This window comes from Sciurus carolinensis, chromosome 12, assembly GCF_902686445.1.
Source record: "Sciurus carolinensis chromosome 12, mSciCar1.2, whole genome shotgun sequence".
Taxonomy (NCBI): Eukaryota; Metazoa; Chordata; class Mammalia; order Rodentia; family Sciuridae; genus Sciurus; species Sciurus carolinensis.
The window spans coordinates 72,617,859-72,645,611 of record NC_062224.1 but is presented as its reverse complement, the minus strand read 5'-3'; the positions used below and the strand labels follow the sequence as shown (position 1 = coordinate 72,645,611).

Genomic DNA, 27,753 nt, shown 5'->3' with positions numbered 1-27,753 from the left:
TCCAACTCTCATCTACCTTTACAGCAATATTACAATTATTACCTTAGATGAACTTTCTGATGCAGCCAATTTGATTTATTCATTTTTTTTTTGCTATGTGTCCTTCAGACTTCCCTCTGAGAATGATGTCTCTCTGCCCCTTTTATCTTCTTAAAATTATTTCTAAGGCTCCATGTTCAACTCCAATTCCAGTGAAATCTTATAAAAACTTCTCAGACCATCCTAGCAGAAAATGATTTCTTGATTCTCATATCTTTTCAGGTACTCTCATCCCATACAGATAGGCCATATTTTGTTAGACCTTTTTGTATACACACTACCTACTAGATGGTAAGATGCTGGAAGACAAGGACCATTTCTCATTCAGTATAAAAATACTCCACCAAAAAGTTGCATATAAGTAAAAGAAAATACTTATAATAAGTTGATATTTTCTTGTTATTTCAAGGTCATTATTATCATGAACATTTATCATGGTGCTGTAATGTAGTGGCAGCCACAGGACCAGAGCTTTGGATGTACCTTTAGGAAACAGTATTAAGAACACTCAGAAAACCACTGCACAAATGATCAAAAAAAAAAGTAGAGAGAAATCTGATTTCCTGAAAGTCTTGAAAGTGAGAAAAAAACAATGTGACCAAAGACAGAGAGATTCTGAAGGGGAAGTTAAAAAACAAAAAAATTACAAAACACTCTAGAGAGGAAAGAAAAAAAAAGAAAAGGAAGAACTTTAAAGAAAATAAAAATACATCCTGATACTGATAGGGTAAGAAAAAAATGAAAATGAGATTTGAAAAAACAGGCAATACAGATGAATGGTATTAAGAGATAAGTACTTTTTATGTTATTCTAATACTGGTTATTATTGACAAAATAAATGTGATCAGAATTGGAGCCACATTGGCTGGGTACAGTGGTGCTTGCCTGTAATCCTAGAGACTTGGAAGGCTGAGGCAGGAGGATTCCAAGTTCAAAGTCAGCCTCAGCAACTTAGCAAGACCCTGTTTCAAAATAAAAAATAAAAAGGGCTTGGGATATGGCTCAGTGGTTAAGTACTCCTGGGTTCAATATCTGGTTAAAAAAAAAATTGGAGCCACAATGGAGAAATATTTAGGAGTGATTCCATGATAGTACCTAAATCTAATGACTTTGAGTAATGGTGTAAAGATTTTTAAATTTCTTCAAGAAAAGAGAAGGAAAACAATTCCTGTAATCCCAGCAACTCAGGAGGTTGGGACAGGAGAATTTTAAGTCAGAGGCCAGCCTCAGCAATTTAGTGAGACTCTGCCTCAAAATAAAAAATAAAAAGGGCTGTCAATGTAACTTAGTAGTAAAACTCCCCTGGGTTCAATCCCCAGTACAAAACAAACAAACAATAAATACCAGAAGGGAAATTGTCAAATTGCCACAACAGAGTTTCAGATGACACATAGAAAAGTATTCTCATTTCCTTTCTGACCATTGCATTCCATAATTCTTTAGTGACAAAGAGAAATGTAAAGGCAAAAAAATTTTTAATAGTGCCTTAAGATGAATTTTTTTTGTGCTATTTCTTTTTTTTGAATTTTTTTATTTTTTACAGACTACATTTTGAGTCATTGTACACACATGGGGTACATCATTTCATTTCTATGGTTGTGCACGATGTAGATTCATACCATTGGTGTAATCACACATGTACACACGGTGATGATGTCTGTTTCATTCCACCATTTTTCATACCCCCCTCCCTCTCATTTCTCTCTCTACAATATAAAGTTCCTCCATGAATTCTTGTTGAAGGAGTTCTATCTTATTCGTTGCTGAATCTTCAGTGTTAACCAATAAACCTGAAATTTTGTTCCTTGGCATGGTCCACAAAGATGAGACAAGACACAGCAACTAATAACAGTGAGTGTGTATTGCAGTAGTTTTGGATGCGGGACTAGAATGTACGTGTATACACAAACACACAGAATGTGGTTGGGAGAGTCAGTAACTTCTTCACACAGAGGAACATGCTTGAACTATGGAGTGAGAAATGAATAAATGACTACATTGGCATAAAAGAATCTTCCCAAAGCTACCAGAAACACAATGGCATTTTTCTAAAAAGTTCACTGTGAATGGATGGAAAACATACTGGTCCTACATGTTTTCACAAAAATATTTTCTACTTAAGTGTTGGGAAATTGTTTGCAATGGCTCAGGTATTCTTCACAAACATTCTGTTTCAATAAGGTTGTCTTGACACATAGGGATGATAACCTTGATTTCACTAAGTAATTCTAGTTTATATCTTGAAAAACAAATAAACATTATTCTAAATAACTTGTTTGCTGGAGGAAAACTTCTCTAATTTCCAAGCCCTCCCATTGAGTAACTTAGTTCATTGTTGCTGGCTATGATCACCCAACCCCAGAAAGTCTTTGATCCATGTTAGAGTCTACGGAGATTCTGCCCTTGAAAAACCTTCCCTGTTGTTTTTTTTCTATTCAATAAAAAAAAAGAAAGAAAGAAAGAAAGCATTTTAACCTAAAAATGTGCTGCCCCAAGCACCTGGATAACAATGTTACATCTATTTTGGTAATGGTTCAAAGACATTACTCCCAGTAGACCATAGCATCTCTATGGGGCACTTGTTTTCCTTCGAGTCACTGAAAGTGAAAACTAGACAAAAATATTTCCAATAGCAACTGCGGGCACTTGCAATGTTAACGTTAGCTGGACGGTCATTCAGGAAGGTGCAGAAATTATTGTTCGCAGCACAGGCTTCTCATTTCAGACACGGCATTTTCTTGGATTATAGCTTGCTATTTTCTGGAACACATTTGTTAGATGGCACCAGGGACTGAATTGGGCAGCTACTGATGTCACAACTGGAATTTTCCCAGTTTTGTCAATAGCTGGGGTAGTGCGCTGTGCTGCAGAGGGAACCAAATCAACATGGAAGCTCTCCGTTTTTAAACCAGGCTGACAAGAATGATGGAGCAATTTATAATATCTCCTGGCTGCTTTTCAGAAAGTCCCGGGCTCTGATTACTTATTTCAGAGTCTTTTGTACAATTAGTTTGCAGGCAATATAATTTTCTCACTTACTGCTTAATAGAATCTTGCAGCTCGCTGGCGGATAGAATAACAGGGTGTATGTAAAACTCCAGCCCGGAGTGCCAGTGGATAATTTGTATATTCCTTTCAGTCACTTAATGGACTTTTACAGTTTGGCAGTGAAAGGGCTGAATGATGTAAATTAGCGTGGCATCTCAAAATAAAAATATATGTCAGATCTTTACTCCTGATTCACATCACTCCCACTCGGTAACGATGCATTTGGATTTATGTGGTTTCTGAGAGTTGCCCTCTTTTTGTAAAGCCAATTTGAAAGCATCTGTATATTTCCCACAATTGTTTTAATTTTATTAACAGAACCAAATGGCTTGAGATGACCCACAGGGCACTCCAAGTGGGGTTTATCCAATTGTTTTTCAACATTAAGTGATTTAAAAATAATGGGATTTGCCTTGGTACACAATTACAGAACACTGAAAATGTGCGGGCAATAATCTGGAGCATTTTTGTCTTAAATTCCCTGAAATGAAACAAAAAGCAAGCAAGCAAGAAAGAAAACCTTTTATTTTGTATTCTTAAAGGTCTTCCCATTTTTAAAGACATACAACTTCTCTTTCTTTCCTTTTTCTTTTTTTCAATACTCTTTGTTTCTAACCCATTCCACATAAAATAGAAAATAACACTATCTATAGCTTGGGTTACATAATATGTACTAATAATTTATTAGGTATCTGTAACTTTTTAAATATAGTAATCACATGCACACACACATAGATTAAGGGGGCTTTTTTTTTTTTTTTTCAAAGAATATACCCAAAGCTAGGCTTCAAATTAAGTTACACATGGATGCCATACCTGTGTCCCAAAGAATCACTAAACACCTTTTAGAAGTTTTCTTTAGAACTGTCACTGGAGTCACTTTACAAACTATAAAGTGGGGGGTATGGGGTCACATTACACCTCATTTTCACCCAAAGCTTGTGACTGTCCTCTTCATCACAAGTCATGATGCCAGCAGATCTTCGCTCATTATTAAGTTTCAAATCTACCCTGAAAGGTCAGAGATCTGCCACTGCCCAACTGTTGCAAGAATCTACCTCAGTCTCTAATACAGGATTCCAAGTACCCCAAGGAGTGGCAGTGTGGGACCAAAGGGACGGCCTTGGAGTGCAGGTTGTGGCACACTGAGGCAGAAGGACAGGAGCCAGATCAGGATGATGGTTTTGAGGGGCTCTCATCAAAGCAATTTCATACTTGGGGTCACACTGAAGTTTCCTGCTCTCTGCCTCTGTGCCAATCTTCTACCCGCTAAAAATGAGTTGGGAGACAGGTAGGTATGGAAAGGACCTTCTGACATTCTATTTTTTAAAGGTATAGGATTATGTAGCCTCTGAGTGTCACAACAGCACTGCAGTACACTGCTGTACTTTAAACGGTAAACCCAGGCCTAACTGCCAAGTGGGAATGGATGATGCCCTGCCTTCTAGAAAAAGGGACCACAGGGAGTGGGCAAATAGCTCAGCACGCAGAGAGCTTGCCTTGCGTGTGCCCAGGTCCGGGTTCGAATCCCCGGCACCTCGGAAAAAGGGACCAGAAAGAAATCCACAAGCAGGTAGGCTTGTTAACCCTGAGCAATGTGCCTGGAGACCACACACTCTGCTTCCTTGCCATAGCAAACTGTCTGGAAGGGTTAGTGCACCCACAGACCACACCAGCATTGGCAGCATCCCTCTGTACAAAATATCTAGCCATAAGATTACACATCCCCATTACATTAAATGAGAAACAGTTAGCAAGAAAATAAATGCTATAAAAAGAGGACAAATTATGTAGCCTTAATTATTTTTTCCAGTTTAAATAAGAGTGTGTTTGAACCTGGTTTCCCCTGAGTTTGTAAACATGTCTATTTCTTTTTTGTTTTAATTCTCTCACTATTAACTAAACAGTGAACATGATACATGTTCACCTTAAAGAGAAAGTGATAAAAAAAAATTCTTATATACCCATTTTGTGTCCATCATTAAGAGTTTACCTTGCCTATGGTCCAGGAAGATACATGAGAAGGAATGAGTGAGGGGAGTAGAGGAGAAAAGTGGGAGAGAGAATGGGGGAGAAAAAATGGCAGACCTAGGTTCAGATTCCAGTTCTCCCATTTTATTTAGTTGCATGAATTTGAATTAGTTAGCCTTATTACTCTCAGTTTGCTAAAGTACAAAAGAGGAGGCTGGTGTGGGGCTGCATTCCTGTAACCCCAGCAACTTGGGACGCTGAGGCAGGAGAATCCTAAGTTCAAGGCCAGCTGGGGTAACTAAGGTCAGACCTTGTCTCAAAATAAAAATGAAAAAGGACTGGAGCTGAGTGCATGGGTGAACACCCATAATCCCACTAACATGGGAGGCTGGGGCAAGAGGATCACAACTTCAAGGCCCGCCTCGGCAACTGAGGGAGATCCTGTCTCAAAACACGAAATAGAGGGGTTGGGGATATAGCTCAGTTGGTAAAGTGCTTGCCTTACAAGCACAGAGCCCTGGGTTCAATCCCCAGCACCGGAAAAAAAAAAAAAAAAAAACCACGAAACAGAAAGGATGAGGGGGTATAGCTCCATGGTAGAGCACCTCTGGGATTAGTCCCCAGTACTACAAAATATAAAGTACAAAGGAGAAATAATCTATTTAATGAGTGTGTGCGAGTTATATGAAATAAAGATATTAAAATCACATAGTCTGTTCTTCCTTCTGAGAAGAAAGGACAGAAACATGAGAAGAAAGGAGGGAAACATATTAAGATTCTATTGGCTACTACATACCTTGACTCTAGGACCTAAATCTGGTATTTGGGAATATCATAAGGAAAAAAAAAAAAAAGAAAAACTTTCTCAGATTTATTCATGGATCTCAAAATGAACATGCCACTCAGAGAAGTTGAAAGAGGATTTTTTGTTTTGTTTTGTTTTTTGTCTTGCCAACAACTTCAGAGGGTATATAGCTATGTTTTATACATGCCGGCAAAGAAGTATAATTTTGGGACTCAGTCATTTGTTAAAGGACGCAATTGCCTAAGAAGTGCATTTCCAACATATCAGCCACATCTTCCCGAGAATGCTTCTGTTGCTGCACTGGAGCTAATACACTGCCTATCACCAGGTGCAATCTGATTATAACAGAGCAAAGCATTTGCAAAGCTCTTTAAAAATCTTACCCCAGCCTTATCTCTTTCTACATTCCCAGGTCAATTTCTACCCCTTTCCCAAGGCCACCACCTTGTCTGACACCAACACTGAAGCCTGGAAGTTCCTAGAAAGCAGCACTCTCCTCCCTTCTGGTCCTCTGCGTGGGTTTCCACTGTTATATGTCTTCAGGGAAGCTCTCCAGGGCTCACAAGACCATGGGAGAGGTCCTTACGGGTGACACTCCTTCTCACACTCACCTTCCAGATGAGCCTCTCTCTTAGCACTTAGCCCAGGCTCTATTCTTTATGTCTACTGAACTGGCCCCCTACTGTCCCAACCTTACATTTTTATTTTATTTATTTTTTGCTGGTGCTGGGGATCAAACCCCGGGCCTCTTGCATGCTAGGTAAGCACTCTCCCTGCTGAGCTACAACAGCAGCCTTTCAGCTATATATTCCTAAAGGGCAGGTACTTCCTTCAGAATCCCGTGTCTAGCAGAGTGCCTGGTTAAGTCAATGATCCACTGAAAGTATTCATTATTTGTCAACTTGATTTTTAGTGATGCTATTATTCGATCTCCCCTTTTAGTATTTAACCATCAATTACTAAAAGTATTAGAGCCAAGGCACTGTGAACATGCCTAAAATTTCAGTTATTTTGGAGGCAGAGACAGGAGGGTCACCAGCATTAGGCTCAGCCTGGGAATTCAGCAAGACCCTATCTTAAAAATAAAATAAAGGCCAGGCACAGTGGCACACACCTGTAATCTCAGCAGCTCGGGAGGCTGAGACAGGAGGATCGTGAGTTCAAAGCTAGCCTCAGCAATGGTGAGGTGCTAAGCAACTCAGTAGATCCTGTCTCTAAATAAAATACAAAATAGGGCTGGGGATGTGACTCAGTGGTCAAGTGCCCCTGAGTTCAATCCCCAGTACCAATAAATAAATAAATAAGTAAAATAAAATAAAGGCTGCGCGTGATGGCACATGCCTATAATCCCAGTAGCTCAGGAGGCTGGGACAGGAGGATTCCAAGTTCAAAGCCAGCCTCAGCAACTTAGCAAACCCCTAAGAAACTCAATGAGACCCCGTCTCAAAATAAAAAATAAAAAAGGGCTGGGAATGTGGCTTACTGGTTAAACGCCTCTGGGTTCAATCCCTGGCACCAATAATAATAATGATAATAATAAAATAAAAAAGATCTATACTTCTTTAGCATGCTTGAGGTCCTGGATTCAATCTCTAGGATCATGAAAAAAAATTTAGCATAAAACTAAAAGCAATTCAGTAATAACACATTTGACAGAACAAATTCATACCATTGAAATGAATTTTTAATGAAATTTATAATATATGCTTTATATTAGACTTCAAAGAGATTCTATATTCCAGTTGCTCCAGTCCCTTGTTTTAGTAGGCAGCAGAATGGTAAATACACACCGATTTAACCTCTGATCACTCAACCCTCTCTACAAGATACCCTGACTTCCTGTCCAATGCTTTCTAAATGGACCCATGAAATCTTAGATGTCAATACCAAAGAGCCTAATAATAAACATTAATAGTGCCAGATACTCTTTGATGTGCTGTGTACCTATGAACCCTATTCATATGGCAGGGAGGTGCTTTAAGGTAGAGAGAACAGGTAGCACACCCAGAATCCCTCCACTAACAAGTGTCAAAGCCAGGACGTGAACCTGGCCAGTCTGTTATCCAAAGCCTGTGCTTTTAACTATGATGCAGGGCTGCCCAACTCTAATCTTCTAAGAGTAATTACTGACTGTTGTTAAGAATAGAAATACAATATGAAAACCCTATCTTCTGAAACGGCTCTTTGTGTAGCTATTGTTGTTGCTACTGTTGCTGGTGGGGAAGGAAACCTGGGGCCTGGCTCAGCAGCCTGGGAGTGCCAGGATGAGGTGGATCTTGGCATTGCCTTTTGCTGCTGTCAGACTTATAGTGCAAGGCAGCTGTGGGCTAGGATAGGGTTGCTTTTAGAGAATGGAATCTCTCAACACCTCAAAAAGAAATCCCTCAACTTGTCTCCATACCACTATGGTTTGTGGCCTGTTTAAATCCACAGAAACCAAACAGAGCATGTCACCAAAGCAACAGGTGTCAGGTGGTACACAATGCCTTTTAACAATCTCAAAATAATGCTATTGTTCATGATAGAGGGAAAAGTCATCTGTAATCATGAGGGTGTGTTCTGAAATACATACTAAATGGTATGAGAAGTGTATAATAAAAATATAAACATGAATAAAAATAATGGCATCTATAAATATCTCTCCTCTAAGGTAAAGCAGAAAGCCAGTGCTTTGAGTTTTGATGGGATGGTACCTTCGTGGAGAGGCCACTCCTCTCCTGCAGTGTAGAATGCATATCCTACCTAATGTGTCCATTTCATCTTGTTTTAATTCTGTTATCGTTGTTTGAGGTACTGGAGATTGATTCCAGGGTCTTGCACGTGCTAAGCAAGGACTCTACCAGACCTGGACCCCAAGCCCTCATCCTACTTTTGAAGTTCTTTATATTTGGGGGAGGGGATGCCAGGGATTGAACTCAGGGGCACTTAACTACTAACCAACATTCCTAGTCCTTTTTTTGCATTTTATTTAGAGATAGGGTCTTGCTCAGTTGCTTAGGCCCTGGCTAAATTGTTGAGGCTGGCTTTGAACTTGTGATTTCCCTGTCTCAGCCTCACTAGTCGCTGAGATTACAGGTATGCACCACTGTGCTTGGTCACTTTTGAAATTCTTAAAATGAAGGTCACAGAATTCCTCAAAAAGTGATCAAAGGTGACCACTGCCACAAGAAAGGTGTCAAAGCTGAGCTGATCGGAAACTCCAAATTTAATGTATTCAGTATCCAATGACAAATTTATATGTTCTTTCTTTACCTACAAATTTTAAACAAGTTGGCCTGTCTCTCTTTTAAAATACAGAACAATAGGCAGAAGCAGTGGCACATGCCTATAATCCCGTCAATTACAGAGGCAGAGGCAGGAGGATTGCAAGTTCCAGGCCAACCTCAGCAACTTAATGAATCCTGTCCCAGAATAAGAAATAAAAAGGACTTGGGATGTAGCTCAGTGGTAAAGTATCCCTAAATCAATTCCTACTACAAAAAATTAAAAATAAAAAAGGATGGGGCATTGAGGTGCACACTTATGATCCCAAATACTCTGGAAACTGAGGCAGGAGAATCACAAGTTCGAGGACAGCCTAGAACTTAAATGTAGTGAGACCTTATCTCACAATAAACTACAATGGGCTGGGAATGTAGCTCAGTGTTAAAGCACTTGCCTAGCATGCTCCAGGTGCTGGGCTTAATTCTTAGTACCATAAATTAAAGAATAAATAAATTAAATGTTTTGATGTATAAATTTCTCACAGTTACAGACTGGTAACTGAAGCCATAGGACAGGTGCTGGAGGTATCTGGATCACACCCTAGGTGACAAAGGCAACTGACTCCTAAATAGGAATTTGACTTATTGAAGATTTTTCCTAAACAGGCAAAAACAAGCAAAGCCTTTCCTAAGACTGTCCCTAAATGCCTCAGTTTTGGAATGTTGTTGATTTGCCCAGGACTATGTCAGAACAGAGACATTGGTATCATGGAGTTCCAAGAACAAGTTCAACAAATATCAGGATCCTCTAAAATTAATACAAGTCAAAAACTCCTAATCTGAAAATACTAAACCCAAGTTTCAAAATTAGAACTTTTTGACTTGATGCCACAAGTAGAAAACTCCACGTTGACTTTGTCCAGATACAGGTGCCATAGAAGTATTGCATAAAAGTACTTTCAGCCTATGTGTATAAGGTGAATATGAAACATAAATAATTTCACTTTTAGACTTGGGTTTCATCCTCGAGAGATCCTTATCTCACAATGTACATGCAAGTATTCCCAAATACAAAAAAAAAATCTGAAACACTTTTGATCCCAAGCATTTTGGATAAAGGGGTATTCAACCCGTATTGATCTGGTGAATTCCTGCTTGACACAGTGACAGTAATTCACCAGAAGGCACCCTGTAGGAAGCACTATAACATACAGATTCCAAGGTAACATCCTAGAGTCAAATCAGGTTCAAATCCTGCCCCTACCACTTCCTGTGGAGACAAAGAAAGCTTTTAATTTGAATTTCTTTATGAATGAAATAGGATGGGTAAGAATTATTACCCATGAAGAATTATTACACATGATGGGGTTGATGCTAAAATAAAGCAAAATCATGCATTTAAGATATGTAACAGAGCACCTGACAGAGAACATTGATTATTAACAATAATTATAGGCTGGGGGTGTAGTTCAGGGGCAGAGCACTTGCCAAGCATGCAGGAGACCCTGAATTTGATCTCCAACACTACAAAAAAAAATTCAGTCAATAATTACAACATAATAACTATACTCAGGGAAGGGTTTCAGGATGGTCCAAGAAAACTCAGTGGAATCAAGACTTGCTAGGTTGTGAGTGGATGAAAGGGTAGTTCTCAGCATGGAAGTAAAGAAGTGCTGGCAAGAAAACTTCATCTGACTTTGTGCTGGTTGTCCAAAAGGCAGAGACCTCATGTCCAAATCAAAAGGAATTCTGTGAAGAAGCACAAGCAAACAAAGCAACCGAATGACCACCATGTGGACCTCATCATGAAAGAAGGAACATGAAATAAAGTGTGATTACCCCAAGGGTCAGAGAACTCAGGCAGAGTTGCTGGCTGGATTTATAACAAGACAAGGAAAGCCTAGAGAACAATGAAAGATCTTCATGCCAAGTTTGTGTCTGCAGTTGTTCCCCTCTGAATTAAATATGTCCATCTGAAATATCTGCTATGATAGGGATTGCAGAAAAGTTCCTGGAATTTGCATAGGAGGAAGAGTAAGAAAAGGAAGTACAGTACATTAGAAACTTTAGCAAGGGATGGGAGTTTTCCCATTCTGTGATTGTCCAGGGGAAGTGGAAGGAGATGCTTTCTGTCCTCATGGAATATTTTACCCTAATGGCCTCTGGGCCTTAGTTCAGCCATCTCTGCAGAAATAAAAACACTTTACAATCTCTTCTCCATGACTTCCTTTCTTGTTTGCAACTTGTAGGGTAGCTTCCCACAAGTAAGGTACAGCAATTAAAGAAGAAATTCTTATAAATTAGAAATATTTGAAAAGTACAAATGGAAAAAAGCAGGCATGGTGGCACATGCCTATTGTCCCAGCTACTAGAGAGGATGAGGCAGAGGATCACTTGAACCCAGGAGGTCAAGAGCAGCCTGAGCAACACAGCAAGACTAAGTCTCAAAAGAAAAAGAAAAGAAAGAAGAAATGAGATAATGAGCTAAGGATCTTTTGCTCTAAGTATCTGCAAAACTTGAAATTGCTGCTCATATAAAGCAGTCTGAGGACTCTGGGGAACAGAGGCATTCCAGCAGCCAGGCAGTACCTTGGGAGTGGGGAAGATGCTTCCCAGGCAAAAGAAAAAAGCGGGAGTGCTCAAGGACAAGATATGGGGCTACGGTCATTCCTTTGAAGATTCTTGTACTTATCTCTGATCTTCCTTGACTGGGAACTATGTAAATAGTGTGCAAAAAAACGGCTATCAGAATGCAGATTTGGGATGTACTTTCAGAGTCATTGTTAAGGTACATTGAGAATTTAAGCTCTAAATTCTAAATTGATCAGGAGTTCTTTGCATTAAATTTTTTTATTATCATTCTGGTATTATTCAGAGATGCCCTTTAAAAAATATACAAAACATGATTCCTTCCAGTCCACCAAGACAAATCAAGATAAAACCAGATTTAATTCCAAAGTATATAGATCTTTTTCGTCAAAAGCAAGAATATGTTTTTCCCTCCTTCTGACTCATGTTCAGCCTATGAAAAAAAGAAAAAGTAAAGGAATCAATTCCAAGCTGCCCTATTTTCTGATCTCAAAGTTTATATAAGTGGACAGTCTCATATCAAAACAAGTAGAGAACTAAGCCTCTCTCCTCCTCAAATCAAGAATTAAAAAGTCTATAAATACGACCATATGACCATTTAGTGAGTGTGGAGACACACTTCTCAGATCTGAGATCAAAAACTGAATAGAAAAATGAGAGGCAGATAAAAACCCAGGGAAGAGGGGGAAAAATAGTGATACTAAAGAGTTGAATTTTCAAGCTTTACAAGTAAGAATTTCTGAAAATGAATTATAAAACATTAGGTATTTTAAAACTTAGGTCTATCTCCTTTCTAAAAACTTTTACTATTACCTAAGTGTAACTTTTGTGTTATTTTTAATTCCCCATTTTTATTTTAACAACTTAATGGAAAATTTTGCCCATGGACTAAATCTCTCAAGAAAAATAGTCTAAAAATTATTCAGTGCTTTTAAAAGCTTTTAAAACATTGAAGGCAGTATAATTAGTAGGGTTAGAGTACAGGCTATGGGTTCAGATTTTCTGGGACCTAATTTCTGGTAGGGCAATTACTTCTCTGTGTCTCAAATTCCAATCTGTATAACAGATAATATAATGAATCTGCCACAGAGGCCTGTACCTGTAGTCCCACCACTCAGGAGACTGAAACAAGAGGATTGCTGGAGCCTAGGAGTTCAAGACCAGTTGGGCAACATAGTCAGGCCAAGTCTCAAAAATAATTAAAAAATTAAAAAATAATAATAATAGTACCTATTTAATTGGGATGATGAAAGAAATAGATAATGTAAAGCATTTTAGAACAGTATGTGGTACACTGAAAAAACTAATTATCTTCATTATTACTATTGCAGATTAACAAATATTTATCTATTATTAGTATTGTATTAGTTTTAGGCATTGTACAGAACTCAGACTGAAAACATCTATGTACATTGCCCAAATGTTATTACACATGGATCAGTCTAAGGTAATAAAAGATTAGAACTTCAACTTGGGGCATATCTGAAACCCTTGAAAAATATTTACTTCACACCCGTTAGGATAGTCACTATAAAAAATAATAGTAATAAGGGCTGGGGTTATAACTCAGTGGTAGAGTTATTTGCCTAGCATGCACAAGGCTCTGGATTCAATCCCAAGCTTCATAAAATAAAAGTAGTCCTGGAAAGAATGTGAAAAACTTGAAAGTATTGGGTTGGTGGGACTATAAAGTGGTAGAGTTGCTATGGAAAACAAAAAGGATGTGCCTCACAAAAGTATAAATTGAACAATCACATGAACAAGCGATCTCACTTGTTGGTGTATTTTCAAAAGAATTAAAATCAGGATCTCAAATAGGCCTCTGCATACCCATGTATCCTACAGCATTATTTACAATAATGAAAAAGTGGAAGCAACCTAAATGCTTGTCAACAGATGAAGGGATAAAGAAAATGTGGTATATACATAAGAAGGAATATTACTCAATGAAAAAAAATGAACTCTGTCACATATAAGGACATGGATGAAACTTGTAGATACTGAAGTAAAATAAGACAGAAAATGATAAATTCTGCATGATTCCATTTATATGAAGCATCTAGAGGAGTCAAACTCAGAAATAAATATTTGAGTGGTGGTTGCCAAGGGACGGGAGTGGGATGAAGAGCTGCAGATTAACAAATATAAAGTTTGTTTTGTAAGATTAAAAAGTTTTGGAGCTCTGTAATACAACAATAGTTGGGAGTTATATTTAGCACTGTTCAACTATATACACTTTAAAATGATCAAAATGATAAATTTTATGGTATGTGATTTTTTTTAAATCACTATAAATAAAAGTTGAGGTTTAAACATCTTCTCTGATTTGGGGATGCAGTTCAGTGGCAGATTGCTTGCTTAGCACACATGAGGTCCTGGTTCAATCTTCAGCACCACAAAACAAAACAAAATAAAAATAAAAATAAAAAACTAACAAAGAAAAACATCTATAATTTCTATTAAATATAAATTTAGCAGCTGGGAATGTAGCTCAATATTAGAGCATATGCTTTGCAAGTGCAAGGTCCTGAGTTCAATCTTCAGCTTACATAAAGAAAGAGACAAATAAACATGCTTCTTTTCACCATAAATACTACAATACTTTACCAGCATCTTTTACCTCATTTTGCTTTATGTAAAATTTTCAAAATTCTGTAAGGAGCTGGGAGTGGTGGCGCATGCCTATAATCCCAGCAGCTCTGGAGGCTGAGGAAGAAGGATCGTAGGTTCAAAGCCAGCCTCAGCAACACAGTGAAGCCCTGAGTAACACAGCAAGACTCTGTCTCAAAATAAGAAATAAACGGGCTAGGAATGTAGCTCAATGGTTAAGCGGCCATAGGTTAAATCTCCAGTGCCAAAAATTAAGTTAAAAAATAATAAAACTCTGAAAGGGAGTTCTAAGGTGTCACCTTGGTATTGTCAAAATCTCTTTATCGGAAATTTCAAAAGAAAGTGAATTTATACCTTAAATGAGTGAATATACCTTATAAGCCCTAAGATACTATCTAGTTTATCAAAAAGAATACATCAGAAAAAATTAATCATTGCTCTGGGCTTTAACAAATAAAGAAAAAAAAATTTCTGAGCTTTGTCTCTGAACCCCACCCTGTCCTTCTTCAAAACTGGTCTCACAGCTTCTGGAGCTGGACTTTCATTTTTATTGATTTATTTAGTGGTGCTAGGGATTGGGTCCAGGGCTTCAAGCATAGTAGGCAAGCCTCTACCACTGAGCTGCACCCCAGCCCCATGACTTCACTTTTAACAAGACCTGTGTTGCCTTTCTTCTTCACTTGGCAAATCATATTAAGCCATTTATTTCTATAACTCATTATCAAAAAAAGCTAACCACATCAACAGAAATATTAGAATTCTTATCACTCATTTTTTTGTTTCCTGCCTTTTTAATGAATACTCTGGGCTGGGTATGGTAGTGCACACCTGTAATCCCAGTGGCTTGGGAGGCTGAGAGAGAAGGATCTTGTGTTCAAAGCCAGCCTCAGCAAAAGCGAGGTGCTAAGCAACTCAGTGAGACCCTGGGGATGTGGCTCAGTGGTTGGGTGTTTCTGAGTTCAACCCCCAGCACCAAAAAACAAAACAAAACAAAAAAGAATGAATATTCTCATCTCATCTTCTCTAACTGTATTTAGTCATAACTAATTTTGAGATAGTTATGCAGGAAGAGAATTATTGTGCAATTATGAAAAAAGCATGCATGTGGAAAAATACACAGCATAAGCTATCATTCCACTATTTTGTCCCCACACCTGTAAAGTGTTGTTCTGTGGCTACTGTAACAAGGGGGAAATAGAATGGACTTACTTGTCCAAACTGGGTTCTCAAATAAGGACAAGCAAGAAGAATTGAAGGAAAGAATTAAAAGGTTAAAGAGGTACTGGGAGGCTGGTGGGCGGTGCACACCCAAAATCCCAGCAAGTCTGGAGGCTGAGGCAGGAGGATCAGGAGTGAAGTCAAGATGGATGATTTAGTCACACCCTATCCCAAAACAAAGTATATTAAAAAAAAAAAAAAACAAGAGTTGGGGGCAGGGAATGTTGGAAATGAAGGTGTTGCAGAGCATTTGCCTAGAAAGCACTAGGCCCCAGGTTCAATTCCCAGCACTGCTAAATAAATAAATAAATAAATAAATAAAAGAGAGGCACTGATACCTTTGAGTTAATCTTGTAATCAAAAGTAGTTTCTAGCCCCCTTCATCAAAACAATTAGTCATGGGATATTACTGATTATGGGTCACATGCCCTCAGGGCAAAGTCTTCCCACAAATTAGCAACCACACTCCACCTAAATTCCATCAGAAAGGTAAAATTCTACTTTGCTAAAAGACAAGAGAACTGAGGAGCCAATGTCCTCTCTCTCTCTCTTTTTTATCCCCCCCCCTGGTGTGTGTGTGATGGTGGGACTTGAACCCAGGACCTGAAGCAGGCTAACCAAGCCCTTAAAACGGAGCTACATCCCCAGCCCTCAGAGGCAGTATCTTAGAAATTGGAAAGGATTTGTGAAGTCTGTGAGGGTTGAACACATAAACACAAACTTCTTTCTTAACAAATACTTGCTAGGACATCTGGATTTGACAACTTGAAGACTAAGGAGGGCTAATTTAAGAGAATAAGGAACAAAATCTTTGGAAGAAATGGCAGTGTTAGGGCTTTTGTTCCAAAGGAACATGACTGGATCAGAAGCAAGGGTATCTGGGTGGCCTGGGTGGTGAGGATAAGGAAAGCAAAAGAGGCCCCAGGTCAGGAGCAGGCTATGTCCACCTTTAGTTACGGAAGAGCAGCGTTCCCTCTAGGTGGCTACTTCTTAGACTACTGGCTCAGGCTAGCCCTGGGGAATTGATTGCATTTTCTGAGGACTAAGGGCTTTATTAAAGAAAAAGTTTACAAAAATAAACAGGAACATATGTTCTGATTAAATATGCATATGTAAAGACACTTTATTTCAAAATAACGTTTATTTTTTCCATATTCTATAACATAAGCCATATCACAGAAGAATCAATGGAGAAAATGCTTACATTACATACACTAGAATTTCAGTTAAAGTATAGAGATACTTAAAGTTTTAAAAAATTACCAAAATGTTTGGTCACTTTATTGTAATTATTATAAATTAGTGATATTGCTGTTATAAGATGTCTTTCTGTATATGTGGTATACTTGTTTGGTGCTGGGTATTAAAGCCAGTGCCTTGCACATGGTAGGCAAGTGCTCTACCACTAAGCTATACACCCAGTCCCAAGATGCCTTTTAAGAAATAATTTAAAATAGCTGAATATGGTGGTGCATTCCTGTAATCCCAGCTGAGGCAGGAGGATCACAAATTTGAGGCCAGCCACAGAAACTTAGCAAGAGCCTTAGCAACTTAGTTTGCCCTGTCTCCAAATTTAAAAAAAAAAAAAAAAAATAGGGATGTAGCTCAGTGGTAAAGCAACCCTGGGTTCAATCCACAGTACCAAAGACAAAATGAAAAAACTTGACAGCAAATTCATTTCCTTCTTGAATGCCACTGTCACAAACTCCTTATGCAGGACAGTTCTCATCCAGTGGCATTCAACTGGGAAATACACCCTGTAAGTCAAATGTTAAAATGACGTACTAATATAAGTGACTTTTAAAAGACAGTAACATAGGATTGGGGATATAACTGAGCAGGAGAGTCCTTCCCTAGCATGGGCAAGGCCCTGGATTCAATCCCCAGTACTGTAAAAACAAAATAAAATACAGTAACAACTAAAAATACTAAGTTTAATGAACACGTAAGTGACACAGAGGTTTTGGTGTCTGCAAATTTGAGTTTCTAACATCTGAAGAACTACAATGTAGTAAAACTCATCAAATCTTCTTTATTTTCCTTTCCTAGATCAAAGATCAACCATGCAATTTAATCTCTAAAAATTGTCACTCTCATTTTCTGTAATTTAGAACTCAAATTTAAAAAATCAGCCATTTGTGACTTTATCTTAATTTACACTGATTCTGTTTTCTGCTTAGCTAGTCAACACACACTTACACACATATACACAGACGTGTACACGTACACACACCCAATACATCACAGTGCCCCTAGGTGTGTAGTTCAAAAAGCCTGAAAATATGTCAATACCAAAAGAGACCAGAAAATTCTGATCCCTGAAAAATTATTCTAAAAACTGAGGTAATAGACTAAAAAATTGCACAAGTGATGAACTTGATTTCAGTTAAAATTATATGTATGCAAAACTGCCTAGGAAATCCTCTGGGGTAAAAATCTTGTATGTCAATGTTGCCTACATGGGAGATAATGAGAGAATGTTTCTGTATAGAAATTAGCCATCTATGGCTAGCAGGTCCAATCCAGCCCTCCCAAGCTCAGAGTAGTTTCATATTTTTAAAAAACTTACAAGACAATATGAAACAGAGAAGGCATGAAGTCTACAGATCCTAAGTGTTGTTTATCCTAAGATATTTAAAAGCTCTAGTTTACTACCTGGTCCTTTTCAAGGGGGGAAAAGAAAAAATCCTAGCAACTCCAGAGGCTGAGATGGCAAGTTCGAGACCAAACATGCCAACTTAGCAAAACCCCATCTCAAAATAAGTAAGGAAAGAAAGAAGAAGGAAGGGAGGAAAGAAGGGAGGGAAGGAGGGACTGGGGTGTAGTTTAGTGGTAGAACAACCCTGGGTTTAATCCCCAGTACCAAAACAAGAAAAAAACAACCCAAGAAGTATGATAGTTTTGGCCAGTTCATCAGTTGACACTATGGAAGAGGAATCGCTACTTATTTGTTCCAAGAAATGGTTTCACTAAGTTAAGACCCAGAGAAATAAAATTGTATATTATGCTGTTTTAGGGATCTATTCACATAATGTTTCTTCTTTACTAGAGAAAATCTAAAATACTAAATTTTACTTTTTTTGTTTGCTTGTTTTAGTACTAGGGATTGAACCCAGAGGTGCTCTACCAATGAGCTGCATTCACAGCTGTTTTTATTTTCATTTTTATTTTGAGACAGGGTCTTGCTAAGTTGTCTAGATTGGTCTCAAACTTGTGATCCTCCTGCCTCAGCCTCTGTGTCACTATCTTTATAGGTGTGTACCAACACACCTGTCACTTAAATTTTACTATGAAAATAAACACTGAGTCTAACAAATAAAATAAGAAAAGTAGAATATTTGTCATTAATACTAGGCAACATTAATGCATTTCAAAAAAAAATTAGACCAAATTAGCATCAAATGCAAGAAAAAGTTAAAAAGTCAATTAAACTTATAACAAGCAAATTCTGAGCCAAAGCAAGTGAATTATAGATAACACTTCTTTAGAAAATATTACTTCTATATTTAGTTTAATGCTACTTTCAAATTGATAATCACTGAGATTCATCAAGTCAATTTAGACATTTCCATATTATTTTGGATTTTAATTTGAGAATATATTAGAAGTTTAAAACTGACATTTACTATAAACTGGAATAGTTATTTTCTCTAAACACTATTTAAGTAGAAAATATTATTTTCCTTTAGAAGATTCATATGCTATATAGACACTCAGTTTGTAAGTGATTTTCTCCATTTCTGCAAATATTCTATTCTAGGACTGAAATAGCACATGATAGCATAGAAAATGCTTCAACCAGGAGAGATACCCCAGGACTACACCACCTGCTTCAGGAAACATTCAAGACAATTCATAGTGAAGAAAGGTAGCTGGCAGCATCGGATCTAAGGGTTGGGGCTTAGCAGGAAGATGCCTAATCTTTCATGTCTCGAGTCCTTTCTGAGGTAGGGTCTCCATAAATTGCTTAGAGGCCTCACCTCACTAAGTAGGTGAGGCTGGCCCCAAACTTGCTATCCTCCTGCCTCATCCATCCTCCTGAGTCACTGGGATTGCAGTCATGCACCCCAGTGCCCAGCTGAGATTTAAGCTTTTACCAATGCCACCTTTAGACACAGACAACAGTATGTCCTGCCTGTGGGCCCTGGGCATAAGAAGACATCTACAGTACAAACAGCCCATTCAAGCTTCTAAGGAAATGGACTGGAGTCATTTTCTGTCTACACCATGATCTTGAGTCCCTGTAACTTTCATATTCCTTGGCTAAATCACCATGAGACTATTCCGGGGTCTGAGAGAGCTTGTCTCCTGGGTGCATCCTCAAGTGAACTGCTGTGTGCACATTATGGGACCTCTACAAGACCAAGGGGCTCTGTTGGGCCACAGATGTGATGGCGAGGATTTCCACATGTGTACAAAACAAGATGGGAAGAGAAAGGGGGTAGCCCACAGGCTAAGGACTAGCTGTCCTTGTACTAACACAAAACTCCTAGGAGTTTATGACTGAAAAATGCAAAATGGACCTCACAGGCCATGGAAGGCATATTTGGTTAAGTGAGAGAATAGGACATATTTTACTTAGCAGTCTATCTTGATATATAACTTTAACATATTTCTATATATGGCGTGTGGGTATCCACACCTCCTTTCCTAGGTCCCGCAGTGTTGAGAGTAGATTCTGTTCCCACAATGTTCACACCTATATCTCATGATATTTCTTCAGTTCCTAAATCCCACATAGGAAGCTTAACTGGCAACTTGATGTTTTATGCAAGCTCCAAGATTCAGGCTTCGTTTTAGATCTACCCATTTTTCCATTCATATTCACAGGGGGAAAAAAGTTAACTGATGATCATAAGACAAAACAAAATCAAACAAAGTTCCTGGTAGTCCACCTAAAATGCCTCCCATTATGAAAGGTAACAATAGAGAGAAAAGGCCATATACAGAGAGGGTTCATTGTCATCATTAAAGAGTAGCTGCTGTGAGTTTAGGAAGATTGGTTTCATGTCCTTCTAGTTTAGTACCATGGGCAGACCCTTCTCTGTGCTAGATATCTGATCCATTCAGAACATGATTTCCCCAGACATATTCTCAATATCAACCAAAATTATGAACACTTACTATGGGTAAGGAACTGTGACATACATTCTCTCATTTAAACCTCATCACCTAGGAAGAAGCAGCCAGGTTAAGGTCCCACAATTGATAAGTGGCTGAGACTTGGACCTTAATTCACATGAATCCCAAACCCATGCTAGAACAAATATCTTTTTAAAAATCTCATATCTTTTAAATATATAATTTCCTTTTTTAAAAATGTGGGGTGAAGAAGAATGCTTTAGCACTAGAATGAGCAGTTGGAATGGCTATTATTATTACCTACACAATAAAAAAAATGAAAGAGATTTTCCTTATTCTTATATATAATTAAAAATTTCAGGGGACTCATGTTTTGTGTATTAAATAATGAAATATATATTGACCTATTTGGGGTATAAAGATCTTTTCCTTTTCCTACCTCCTTAACCAGAGTCCAGGGAAACTATTAAGGAAAAGCCCCCAAACAAATCTCAATTAATTTATGAATTGAGGCCTATACAGAAGAACTATACCGCACCCCCAAATTAACATTCCTACAAAATGACAATGAACATGACAATGAAATCATTGCTGACATTCTAATCCTACCTAATGATAGGACTGTCAAAATCCTCTAAAAAGTATTTTTAAAGTAATCTGAGGCCTGGGATACAGTTATATAGTGGAGCACATGCTAACAAGCCCATGCAAGGCCTTGCATTCAATCCCTAGAACTGGGAGGGGTGGGGTGGGGGAAGGTACTTTGTTCAGAAAAAAAAAGGTAAAATCTACAGTCTGAAATTCTACTTAACTACTAACCCTTTTCAATTGTTTCTCAATGATAACTTGCAAAGAGCCAATGAAGTTGTAGTCAAATAAATAAAATATGTCTTTCTAGTTGACTTTACCAAAATCTATGATTAACTGATTTTCACAAAACAAGATGCCACATTCAGATTTGAAAATAACAATTATTACTATTTTTCTCAAGTTTTAGATATGTGTTCTTTTAGCTCCATGTTTAAGAAGTAATTTTGCCTTTTTTTTTAATTGAAAACTTTTTTTTTAGTCTAAGGATCTGAATTGGCTTTATTTTAAATGTGAGAATTGAGCAATACTTTATACCATAAAATAAGTGTTCCCTTGTCCAACTTTTTACACTTATATTTATTACACATTCAATAACCAATCCTAAAAATAAATGGACATGGTAAGAAACAAAGATTCTCAAGAGGCACTATTGCCACACTATGCACGTGTCCCTTAGTCAAGTCTAGGAGAGCAGAACCAGGCCCTGGTGAGACAGAAGTCACACTTATATAATGTCCTGGCCACAGGAGCTGTGAGACAGTTTCTACTTGCTAAGTCCTACTTGAGAAGGACTTGTTCTCAAGGGGAGTTACATAATCTCCTCTCCTTCCCTGGAGAGTTTCAAGGGAGGGGAGGGAGAGGCTATCTGTCAAGAATAATTTGGCTACAATGCTTCCTGGAGGCATGGAGCCGACTCACAGCCCCTTCCACATAGGAACAAGAGTCTGTGATGGTACAATATGTTCAGGCTACTTTCAACATCTTTGGAGTTCAATCGCTATCACTATTTGGCCACCAAAAGGAGGGGCTGTTCCAATCCTCCTTACAATTACCGCCCTAATTATTACATTATACTTTCACAATTTAATCCCTTTATTTGCCTCACTGGCTTTTTGGGGCTAAGTAAGCACCACAGTGTGATGCCTGATGATGTAGCTCGCAGGGTAGATTTACTGAGTGCTGCCCAGCTGCCAGCTACAAGCACAGCCAGGTGGGCAAGTCCAGAGTGCTAATCTGGACAGTGACATCTCTGTCTCCTGCTCAGAATCCTTGCAACTTGCTCTCTCCAATATGGAGGGAAACTGAGCACTATACATCAATGCCAAGAATCACCCTGTGCTTTGTTCTGCTAAGCTTTTGGTAGCATCGCAGCAACCGAAAGAATAATCATGCATAGAACTCCAATGGTTCTGTTACAATTATTGCTCAGCAAATCACTACTGCATAGCTGTTAATATCTAAGTAATAAGATTATTAAAAACAACTGTCAGGAATTTTTCTCAGGTATGAAAGCCTTAAGTTTACAGAAGGAGATAAAGATCCAGAGGATGAGGATTTCTAGGAAAATATTAATGAAATAAGATAATGATGAGTCAGAAAAATTAAAATACTGCTACTAAAATACTTAAAGAACATTTTAGTGCACACTCACTTGACTTTGAGTTCTTCAGTGAAGTCTACAAAAGGCTGTGAAAAGGTTAAGCTGAAACAGTCATTCTATTATGTAAGAGTTAAAATGACTTGAAAAATTGTGCTCTTGAAGTAAACAGTGTTCTCAACCACAGATCAACTGTGCTATCCAATAAACTACACATAAGCAAAGGACAGGTGTGGGGTGGAGCTCAGTGGTAGCTCCATGGGTCTGATCCCCAGCACCCAAAACAAAACAAACAGCAAGGGGGAGCCGGTAGGACCTATTCACTGCTGAATACACAACTGACAGTTGCCAAAATCTTCAGTAGAACTTGCTTAAAAGAGTTGAACTGCCAGACACTCTTTTTTTTTTTTTTTTTTTTGTGGGGGGGAGGGGTAGGTACCAGGGACTGAACTCAGGGGCACCCAACCATTAAGCCACATCCCCAGCCCTATTTTGTATTTTTTTTAGAGACAGGGTCTCACTGAATTGCTTAGCACCTTGCTTTTTTTGCTGAGGCTGGTTTTGAACTCACATCCTCCTGCCTCAGTCTCTTAAACCACTGGAATTGCACGCATGCACCACTGCTTCCGACCTGCCAGACACTCTTAAAAGGGAAGAGTAAGGAATACTCTGTGTACACATAAAGGGTTCTAGTATCAACTTTGTTAAAATATTTAAAAGCATTAGAGTTTAACAAACAGTACCTTTTTTGCAACCTAAAAATCAGGACACTATGCAGTTATTTAGGTTTCAAATAAACTAATTTTAGTTATATTCAGTAAGGCACCAAGAGTTGACAGTGCTCAGATGTCAGTGGTAAATCAGCAGCAATGTGGAGGGCAGTGGCTATTCTACTGGAGTGAGCGTCAGAACCACCTGGCATAATTGGTGAAATACAGATCACTGGGTTCACCACCAGAGATTCTGGTTTGGTTAACCCAGGATGAAGCCAAGGAATTTGTATTTCTAATAAAATGCAAGCTGATACTGCTGGTCAAACCACCAAACTAAGGACCCTTTGTGTAGAATATAGAACAGACTGGTGCATGTTTCTTTTCTTTTTGAGGGGATTAGGGATTAGGGGAAGGACTGAGGATGGAACCCAAGGCCTAGCACATTCAAGGCAAGCACTCTACTTGCCTTGAGCTATATCCTCTGAGCTATATCCTCAACCCTTTTGAATTTTATCTTGAGACATGGTCTCTCCAAGTTGGCCAGGCTGCCCTCGAACTTGCAATCCTGTTTCATTCTCCCCAGTAGCACGCACCATCATGCCCACTAGTCTAATAGCTCTTTGGCTTTGTATTATTATTCTCATTCGTGTGTGTGTGTGTGTGTGTGTGTGTGTGTGTGTGTGAGCATGGGAACTTGCACATGCTAGGCAAGTGATCTACCATTGAGCTACAATGTGTGTGTGTGTGTGTGTGTGAGCATGGGAACCTGCACATGCTAGGCAAGTGATCTACCATTGAGCTACAACCCCAGCCCAACCTTGACTTTACATTGTGTTACCTAGGAAGCTTTCAAAAATCTCTCCTTTGCCCTGGCCACATCTAAGATCAATTAATTCTGAATTTGGAAGTACAAACCCTGGCATCAATATTTAAAAAAAAAAAAAATTAAGTTCAAGGCTGACAAGCTTGAGAACACTGATTGTCAGTGAAGACTGACTCTGCATGTCCACAAGTGGTTGTATTTTTTTTTTTTTAGTTGTAGATGGACACAATACCTTTATTTATTTGTTTATTCATTCATTTATTTACTTTGTGGTGCTGAGGATCAAACCCAGTGCCTCACACATGGCTAGGCAAGTGCTCTACCACTGAGCTACAACCACAGCCCCCACAACTGGTTGTTAAGAAGATATATTTGGGGGGCCAGGGTGCAGCTCAGTGGTAAAGCGAATATCTCTTAGCCTATAACAAAGCTCTGGGTTCAATTCCCAGCATGAAAAAAACAAATTAAAAAAAGGATGTATTTTGTAAGCCAGTGAACAGAATCACTGCTTGCTGTTGATACTCATTAAATAATTTTATTTTCCTTTCCTCATTTTCTTCAAAAGTATATCACAAGAGATTGAAAAAGTGAAATCTAATTTTGTGTTAGAATATATCTGTGGTTCTAAAAGTGAGCTGAGTTCTATATTTATGGATTACCAGTTTAAAAGGAGCGCATATAAACTGTAGTTATATTTTGTGTGAGAAATAACATTATTTACAAATCTGGTGATTTATAAAGGTTTGGATATGCATCACTTGTATGTATTGGAGGTATATTTTATAATTCAATGAAATTTCATTGGTTTAATTTAGAAATCTCTTATGCAAATCTAGCCACAGGGAAAGGAAGAAGATAAGGAGGTGATTAAATGTATCTAAAACAGTGGTTCTCAAAGTGTGGTCCCTGGATGGAACAGCATCATCTGGAAATTTATTAGAAATGTAAAACTTCTGAGGTCCCCTGCCCAGATCTAATGAATCAGAACCTCTGGGGATAAGACCCAGTAATCTGCATTTTAACCAGATTGCCAGGTGATTTTGATCTACATTCAAGTTTGAGAACCACTGGACTAAATTATTCATTACTTCCATGCATTTGTAAGAATCGAAGGGATAAAAAGCCTTATTAATCTAATGTGCATTTGCTTAGTAGTTAAACAGACCCACATTGCTCTAATCATAGTTATGCTCTTTTAAACTCCACCCTATTTTCATTATCTTTGTATCATGTGAGCATAATAGCAAAAGCAGAATTAATGGACAGGGAGCATATCTGGGGATAGTTTATTCTATAAATTTCCCACTATCAATTTTAATCTATTTCTGTCTTCTACTCAAGATAGAATTAATGCCATGCAACTTGACTTGCAAAACTAACTAAGGCAGGTGTAGTGGTGCGTGCCTACACTCCCACCCCAGTGACTCAGAAGGCTGAGGCAGGAGGATCACAAGTTTGAGGCCGGCCTCAGCAACTCAGTGAGGCCCTCAGCAATGTAGCAAGACCCTGTCTCAAAAGAAAAAAAAAAAAAAAGAAATGGGGATTTAGATCAGTGGTAAAATGTCCCTGGGTTTAATTCCTAGTACGCCAAAAAAGAAAAAAAAAAAAAGAACTAGGGGAAAGAAAACAAAAACATCACAGGAAGTTGGAAGGAGGCAGGTATTAGCAGCTCCAGTACTAACCTTGAATTGTCCTCTTGAAGAAAGCCTTGCAGGCTTCACATGACGCTACCCCATAGTGGTACCCAGAAGCGATGTCACCACACACTAAACACAGTCTCTTGGGCATCGAGTTGAGCATGTATTCACACTTAGTCTGGGGGTCTTCAACAATGGTGCTGGAGCAGTCGTCATACAGTTTCCTGACAGGCCCACTACCTCCCAGGATAGGAGCAGAAGGGTAGAGAGGTGGCGAGTCCAGTCCGTTCTGATGGCCATTCATGGTGGAACTGTAGCTCCCACTGGCGTCGGAAGAGCCACCAGGACTGTGGTGGTTGACGCTGTCCGTCAGGGAGGCTGGGCTGGAGGGTTCCGTCTTGATGAAGGACGAACAGCTGGAATCAATGTGTCGATCTTTGTTTGACATTCTGCAGAGAAGCCTGAGATGGAGGGAGATAGAAAGAGGGAGAGAGTGAGTCAGACACAGAGGCCAACAGAGGTAGAAATATGGAGATGGTAAAAAAGTAAGAGAAAGATGAAAGGATTTAAAAAAAAAAAAAAAACAGAAGAATTTGTACGTTAAAGACATTGTTCTTTGAGAGTGCTTCCTGAGGACTGAGAGAGGCACATCATTCATTCTCTAGTCAATATCTCTTGTTCTACAAGAAGGTAATCAGTGTAAGGGCCTGACAGGGTTACATCAGAGCACCCAGACAGGCCATAAACAAAGGCTCTAAAGGGTCCAATTGCTTTTATTTTACCTTTCTCTTGGAGAACCACTGTCAATATATAAATCAGCTCTCTGGATCCTAAATTTATCAGTAGAAGAGGTAGTGATTTGCAAAGTCTAAATCATTTCTAAAACTGTATTTATCCTCACCCAGTCTTTCCTTCCACCTTCTGGTACATTCTGCATCCATTTTATTATGAGCAGAATCAAACTTCTATCTTTCAAGACTGAACAGATGATCCTTAGCTCTGTAATTACTGTTTGTCAGCACGCTTCCATAAGCATAACTGTGTCTTTTATTGATCTGACTGAAACACATAAGGAATATATCTTCAATTGCTTTGCTTCTTTATTTAAATTGCTCTATCTCATAGCCATTTCACAACGTATAAAGATATCAAGCACGAAATTCTATCCAATATTTAAGGATTATTTCCTAAAGCCCACAAAACTTCGTGAACGATCACCAGCACTGATTAATAAATATGTGCATGTATTTGCGACTTTTGTGTGTGATTTGCCATTATCTTAATAGATGAATTAGTAAAAGGCATTTTTACCTTCAGTATACCTGAGTCCACAAATGTAATACTTCCCACATTGAGTAGTATAGAAATGTATCAAGTTTTGTCTGGAAAAAATGAGATTTGTAATGGTCCCTATACTCCTCCCTGTACTTTTTTTCCCCATTAACACCATACCTCCTGAAAGAAATATGACAAAGCATCTAATCTGACAAACTACTTCTCTTATCTAGAAGAAACCTCACTCCTCTTCTTTTGTTGGACCCATAAGTGATTGGATTTATGAAAAGGTAATTAGATGCAAAGATATAGTTGGTCTTATTGTCTTTCTGCTTAGCCATAGGGTAAAACCCCTTTTAGCAAGGCCCTCTGAGAACCTTCTGAGAGACCACCATAGAAAGAAGAGGTGACAGTTAAGAAAGGACTTAGATAATTGCTTCCCTGTGTAAAGCTGATTTATGGGAATCCTACTGTGTAATGGTCATTCACTAGAATTTGGGGGAGTAGTCACAGTATAACCAAAGGGATGCAATTATCTCTTTCACTATAAAT

At 38.5% G+C, this 27,753-nt stretch overlaps 1 protein-coding gene across 10 annotated transcripts in view; it reads right to left on the bottom strand.

The window, feature by feature from the left end:
* Esrrg (estrogen related receptor gamma) overlaps window positions 1–27,753 on the bottom strand; it is a 589,781-nt gene that overhangs the window by 149,684 nt on the left and 412,344 nt on the right. For all 10 annotated transcript variants that reach the window (XM_047520875.1, XM_047520880.1, XM_047520876.1 and 7 more), the window contains one exon: window positions 25,972–26,387. In XM_047520875.1, the coding sequence (XP_047376831.1) occupies window positions 25,972–26,374 (403 nt within the window). In that variant the 5' untranslated portion in view covers window positions 26,375–26,387. The remainder of the gene's footprint in view (window positions 1–25,971; window positions 26,388–27,753) is intronic.